The sequence below is a fragment of the Leptosomus discolor genome, chromosome 1 (genome assembly GCF_034619465.1).
Source record: "Leptosomus discolor isolate bLepDis1 chromosome 1, bLepDis1.hap2, whole genome shotgun sequence".
Classification (NCBI taxonomy): Eukaryota; Metazoa; Chordata; class Aves; order Leptosomiformes; family Leptosomidae; genus Leptosomus; species Leptosomus discolor.
The window spans coordinates 134,468,070-134,474,925 of record NC_141391.1 but is presented as its reverse complement, the minus strand read 5'-3'; the positions used below and the strand labels follow the sequence as shown (position 1 = coordinate 134,474,925).

General features: G+C 43.6%; 1 protein-coding gene across 1 annotated transcript; it reads right to left on the bottom strand.

Moving 5' to 3' along the window:
- Window positions 1–1,007: 1,007 nt before the first annotated feature.
- C3AR1 (complement C3a receptor 1) lies at window positions 1,008–3,967 on the bottom strand. Its single transcript, XM_009959081.2, is given in 3 exon segments — window positions 1,008–1,572; window positions 1,574–2,122; window positions 3,931–3,967. Coding segments are annotated over 2 exon segments (1,107 nt in total). The 5' UTR covers window positions 2,116–2,122; window positions 3,931–3,967.
- Between the last annotated feature and the right edge of the window lie 2,889 nt (window positions 3,968–6,856).

Sequence of the window (6,856 nt, the reverse complement as noted above, 5' to 3'; positions counted from 1 at the left end):
ACGCCTCCAAATAGCCTGACTAGATTAAATTTTTATCTTCCTCCAGCAGAAAGACACAAGAAGTATGTATCTCTTCTAGAGAGCAGGACACGACTATGCCACAACAGGCTCATTCCCCACCTTCTTGGGGTCAGACTGGAGGTTATCATTTCTCAATTCCAAGGTATTACCAAATGGCTGGTTCATCAGTGACTGCACCTGGTCAAATTCTGCTCATGCGCCATTGTAAAATGCAATTAGATAATCTTGGATAATCTTGGACTACTTCCTAAAAGGAAGATTTGGGACTCTTGGTGGTGGAGGGAGTGTTGGGAAGACAGTGAGTGAGTGCATGCGAACAAACAGCTACAGCACGTGCATTGGACCACTTACTACTGTACAGTGATATATTTGCTGGGACAATGAAATATCTTGGGCATCTACGCGGGCATGAAAGTCAGTTCAATGCAGCTGACTGGGGCAAGTGCTGTTCTAATGCACTGCTGTAGGAAAATGTAGCACTACCCTGTAGGGAAGTCTTCAGGAAAAAAAACCCTCAGACCCCAAGTATAGTCAAAGGAGAGGAAAGATGGGATGACAGATTCCAAGGAGAGAGATCAAAGTTAGTTTCATCTGCAGTTTATGAGAGACAGGAGATATAGAACATAGACCTATGCAAATAACTCTAATGACATTCTCATCTAGCAATTCAGAGGTTAAACTACGTGATCCCACCAAAAATCATTCTGCAAGCCTGCTTTCTTCTTTGAAGGTTAAAGTAGTCTTTGTCTCCTGCTTCACCAGAGTCTTCCCTCAGATTATTACTCTTGGTAATTCCAACTTCCCATTTCTCTAGAGTAGGATATAAAGGGGGTTAGCTGTTCTGATCTGAACCATCTCGGTGCCCTGTGTGTGGATCTTCAGATTAATCAAATGTGCTGGAGCAAAACAAAAGCTGTTAAGCGGAGTGTGGTTGATATGCAGCGCCATAGCTCGCTCTTTCTACAGTGGTCATCGGAAGTCCTGCATTACACTGTGCTGCTAATGTCCTTCTCTGTTGAAGTCTTGCTTCTGTCAAGGGAGTAAGGGATCGAACATGCTGGTTCCTCAGTAAAGGCACCTTCCAAGATTCCTTGCACTGATTGCCGTGCCTTTCCCCTGAAGTCCCGTCCCACAAAAACATCGAGCAGGGGGTTGATGCAGCTGTTGGCATATGCAAGTGCTGTAGAGAGGTGGTCCCAGAGGATAAATGACTCCCTTAGTCCTGTTCCAGGAGTAGGTACAAGGGACAGAATCCCCACTACGTGGTATGGAGCCCAGCAGATGAAGAATGCAGCTACCACGAGCACAATTGTTCGCAGCATCTTGTTGCGTGGCTTGTGAAACTGATGTGTGCGCGTTCTGAAAGCAGTAAGGGCACAGCAAACTGCCATTATGCCAAAGGGGAGTACAAAGCCAAAGACAGCCCTAGTGATGATTACCACTAAGGCAAGGGATACAGAATAATCACCTTCATAGAAATTTCCCCATGAGTCATTACGGCTGTAGGCTAAAGGTGAGTATTCTTCCAATAACTCATTTACAGAATCATCAGTCTAGCACCTCATCATGTCCGGAATTGTACCCACATTCAGTTCTGCCATCATGAGCACTAGTGTCATGGTAGTGGAAGACAGGACAGCAGAAAATGAAGGCCAGGATCCAAACACCACTGCATATTAGTGATACAAATTTCACTGTTCGATTATTTTGACACCAGACAGGTTTCATCACCAGGAGGCACTGGTCAGTGCTGATGGCCACAAGTAGGAAGATGCTAGCAAACATGGTGAAGATTATGACTGATGGAATGACTTTGCAGAGGAACCAACCCTACGGCCAGTGTTCATGGAGGGCCAGGTGAACAGAAAATGGCAAGGACAAGCAGCATGTGAAGTCAGCCACAGCAAGGTTTAGAAACCAAACAATGTTCACAGACCTTTTCATTTTCAGACCAGCTACCCAGATCACCAATCCATTGCCTGGGATACCTATGATGAAGATGATGGTGAAGATAGCAATGGAGACAATGGATTCTGATGCATAATATACAGCAGCCTGTTCATGTCAACTGCTATTAGCCAGGAGTTGAGGCATTCTGCAGCTATAAAACAGAAAGCAAATTAGTAAGCAATTCACACCCCCCTCCCCAAATTCTTCTCTTTATCTGTACTGAAGCATCTCTGAGTCAGGTGACAGTACAGAGCTGTCAGGGTACAAAGGCATTGGTCTATACAAGTTTGTGCTGAAGGATTAGTAATCTGACCGTTATGTGCCTTCATCATTCTCATGGTGGCTAAGCTACATAAGCCCCACTATTCAAACAGGGAGGGTTGTATACGTGGAAGTTCTATCTCTGTCATCCCCTTTGATTTCAGTCTGGTTCTTTTTAGTCTCCACTCAAAGTGGAGCTCTCTATTCACGTGCCCACACTGTCACCAGGTGTCTTTCCTGATCGACTTCCAGCTTTGTATACACTTCAGAAAGTTAAGTCAGCATTTTAGTACCCTTTTCCTTTAAAATGAGTAACTTCTTCTGGCATAACCAGCAAAATAGGTTTAGGTTAAGAAAGCAATGCTTGTCTTAATGAAACAACCCTGCTCGTCTTTCTGGACATTATAAATAGTACAGACAGGACAGCAACTCTTGTGTGCCAAAGGGTATTTTTAGGGAAGTCTCAGTAAGAACTTCCTTTTGCCTGCTATTGTTCTGAGCTCTCTGCTGGTTCCTTGGAAGGCTAGTCTTGAGGAGGAGAAAGGCAAGAAATTAATGATTTAAGAAGAACAGACAGAGATTTAGTTGTAGAAAGAAAAAATAGTAATAGAGTAATAGCAGTAATGTTCTTGAACCAGTTTAGATATAAGGAGAGGTATCTTATTGCAAGACAACAAAGCTGAGCCACAGAACACTTAAGTGACGTTTTAAAACTCAGAATAGTAGTAGAAAAACTTTTAATTGCTCAATTATTGTTGGACTTAGAAAGGAAAGAAAATTAAATATAGCAAAGTCAAGATAGAACTGAGAAAGAGAGCCTGATCTTCATCCTTTAGGCATTAATAGAATTGTTGGTAAAATCCCTGTTAACTAATTCCTTGCTGAATCAATGAAGACAGTTGTGTTGCTGAAAGGTCCCTAAAAGCATTACTAGAACACAAGGAAACTGCATAGGTAAGAGTTGAATACAGCCTGCAGAAACAACTGAGGAGACATGAGTAAGACAACCAGACTGATTCTATTTTAACCTCTACTATGCCAGTACTTCAATCAGGGACAGGACTACATACCAATATTATTAAAAAAAAAAAAAAAAAAAAATTCCAAATCATCAGTCTCCTTCTTGTGTAACATACAGTCTAAATGTGGAGTAATGCATAACTATTAGAATTGCTTCACCATGAAGAAAATTAGATAAACAGTTGTAACAAACATTGTAATTTACCACTTTTTGGTAACAACTGTTAAGAGGCTTTTAGGCGAGGGTGACCTGCAAGGAAAGCTATGATAGAAGTCACTGGAAGGCAGCTGGAGCTCAACATTCTAACTAGTTTGTTCCATTTTCTGTGGTCTTGGTGATATATGCAGAAGTGACTTTTACTGGGACAACTGGAGAACAGTGCTGCAAGAGTTGAATCTTGCTGTCTCCCCATATAGCTACAGAAGATGGTATGAAGGGAATAGGGAATCAAGGGATGCTGTAAAGATAGTAATAGAAATCCTACTCCAAAGCAAACTGAGGGATGAATCAATAAGAAGATACTGCCCACGCTATGTTTTCAAGAGTGCTAAAAGAGCTGCTATGTGGTTATGAAAATGGAAGGGGGAAACGGAGGGGAGAGAGAGGTTTTTGGAAGTGAATAATAAGAAATTGCAAGTTGAAAAGGAAAGCAGAATTCTGCAGTTTGTTATACCTACCCGACTGAAGCAGATACTTCAGTGTGTCAGGGAGCAACTGCCATCAGTCCTGTCTCTGGAGTGACTGAAAAAAAAAAAAGAAACCCACGTGACATTTTAGGAACTGCTTTTTTCCTGTATGTGCATGCATGTGCTATGTGCTTTCCTAATGGAAAGGATTAGAATGACTCATATTTGAAGTTTTAGATATGATCTGCTGATAAAATAAACAAACAGTCAAACGAAAAGATGTCTCAATGCCATCAAAATAAAATAGTGCCCCGAGACAAAGAATAATAGAAAGCAAGGGAGTGATAGGCACAGACATATAGTTTACTATAGTTTCCATAAGACAACTGAATCAGATGTCTTGGCATAACGCTGACCTTTGCTTGATGTAATTCATCATTCTAAACCCTGCCATGCCACCATGAGGTGTCTAATCTGTTGTCTTCTAGCCGCTTCCATGGTTTATCAGATCAGCACATTTACCTAGCTAATCCCATTTCTGGGATTCTTATCAATCCAGATGAGCTTCTGCCCAGCTTGAGGTAGCTGAGTTCACCAAATACAGAGCATCGTACTCAGCAAACCATAACTGGTCATGTCAAAGGGACTGTAATCTGATTTTTGACCTTTCAGGGTATTTAAACTCTTATTGTTGGGTTGGGGGTTTTTTGAAGAAGGAACCTGACTCGTGAAAAGCTAGAAGTGGTTAACTGAAATGCTGATAGCACAAAATGTGTCAAGACTATGAAAAGAAAAGGCACATAAGGCAAGGCATTTAAAATGTGTAACAATAGGGTTCCCCCTCACCCCTCCCAATTCAGGAAATCAAGGCTGCTAGCAGAAATGAGAAAGCCCAGACATACAAGAATCAGCTTTGGTATTGCAGTTTTGGTCTGGAAAATGAACCAGGATGGAGCAGAGTTCTACTCCTGAGCATCTCTGTGAAACACATGAATGCCGCCTCCAGCACAAAACCCATGAAAACCAGAAACGGGAAGGCAGCCCAGGGTTGGGCTGTATCCCCAAAGATGGACAGACTGTCAGCAGCATGCCAGGAAAATTTCTCTAGCTGCACCTTATTCTTAGCTGCCATCTCTCCTGAGGGACTACTCAGACCCAGACAGAAAGCACTGATAGGAGGGTACTCCTGTTGGCCTCTGTTGGCCAAGGGATGCACAGCCTTTTCACCACCACGTGACTTGCTAGCTCTAGCCAAACTCTCCTTGCAAGGAGGTCCTTCTCCACCAGCTGGCCAGCTCAAATCCTCTCAGTTAAAACCTCTCCCCTGCAGCCAACCTTGACAGAGCAAGCACTTTATCTTCAGTCCAGCCAGCTCATCCTGGACAGTGATGAGATGATGGTGCCTCTCTGTATAGGTTTCCAGATCAATGAACCTTTTAATCAGTTTGACAAGTGAAGTGTTTTGCACCTCAGCAAACAGGGACTAATGACATGGACACCCAAAGGAGATGGTACAAAGAGGAAAGACGACATTTTTTTACTTTCATAAAATGGTTACTTAGATCAGACCAGACCTTTTGACTTTCAGCTTTGATGGTAATCCTAAATCAACACACTGCATTCTTTTCTTCTTTTCTGGAACTCTACCTTCCCCTCATGATAAACAGACCGAGTTAGTTTAGAAAGGCTCCAATTCACAGAATCACAGAATAACTGAAGTTGAAAGAGTGTCTGGAGACTGTCTAGCCCAACCCCACTGCTCAAAGCAGGGTCAGCAAGAGAAGATTGCTCAGGACTGTGTCCAGTTGGCTTTGAGTATGTCCACAAAAGGAGACTCCACAAACTCTCAGGGCAACCCATTCCAGTGTTCAACCACCCTCACAGTAAAAAAAATGTTTATTGTGTTCAGATGGAACTTCTTGTGTTTCGGGAAGTTTCCTGTGTTTCTTGTCCTGTCACCAGGCACCACTGAGAAGAGTCTGGCTCTATCTCCATTAAACACTCCCATCAGAGAGATGACAAGATCCCCCTAAGCCATCCCTTCTCCTGGCTGAACAGTCCCAGATCTCTCAGCCTCTCCTTGCATGACAGGTGTACTAGTCCCTTAATTACCTTAGTGGCTCTCCACATGTTTCACTCCACTCCAGTACTGGGGAGCCCAGAACTGAACCCAGCACTCCAGATGTGACCTCACCAGTGCTGAGTAGAGGGAAAGGAAGACCCTTGACCTCCTGGCAAAACTCCTCCTAATCTAGCCCTGGCAGCTATTGCCATTCTTTGCTGTGAGGGCGCACTGGTGGTTTATGTTCAGCTTTTTGTCCACCAGGAACACAACACCGTCATTCTCTGCAAAGCTGCTTTCCAGGTGGTCAGCCCCCAGCATGTATTACTGCATGGGGTTGTTCCTCCCCAGGTGCAAGGGTTTGCACTGCTTCTTGAACTTCATGAGGTTCCTGTCTGCCCAGTTCTCCAGCATGTCCAGGTTCCTCTGAATGGTAGCACAGACACCTGGTGCATCAGCCACTCCTATCAGTTTTGTATCATCTGCAAACTTGTTGAGGGTGCAAGTTGTTTCATCATCCAGGTCATTAATGAAGAGTTAAACAGGACTGAAACCAGTGTCAACTGCAGCAGACACCAGTAGTGACTGGTCTCCAGCTGGACTTAGTTCTCCTGATCACCACCCTCTGAGCCCAGCAGTTCAGCCACTATTTAGTCCACCTCACTGACCATTTATCTAGCTCATACTCCATCAGTTTGTCTACGAGGATGTTCATACTGAAGTTTATCTTGATGTATAGACTCAACTGGCCAGTCTTTGCTATGCACTTGGTTTCATGATCACAGCTGTGCACTTAGTTTCTTAGGGACTCTCCACTAACACCAGGTATCTGCAGGCTGCCCTGCACTGGTATTCCTCAGCCTCTCCTTTTCAGAAAATCCACTGAATGACCCCAAGGCACTTTTGTACGTTGCT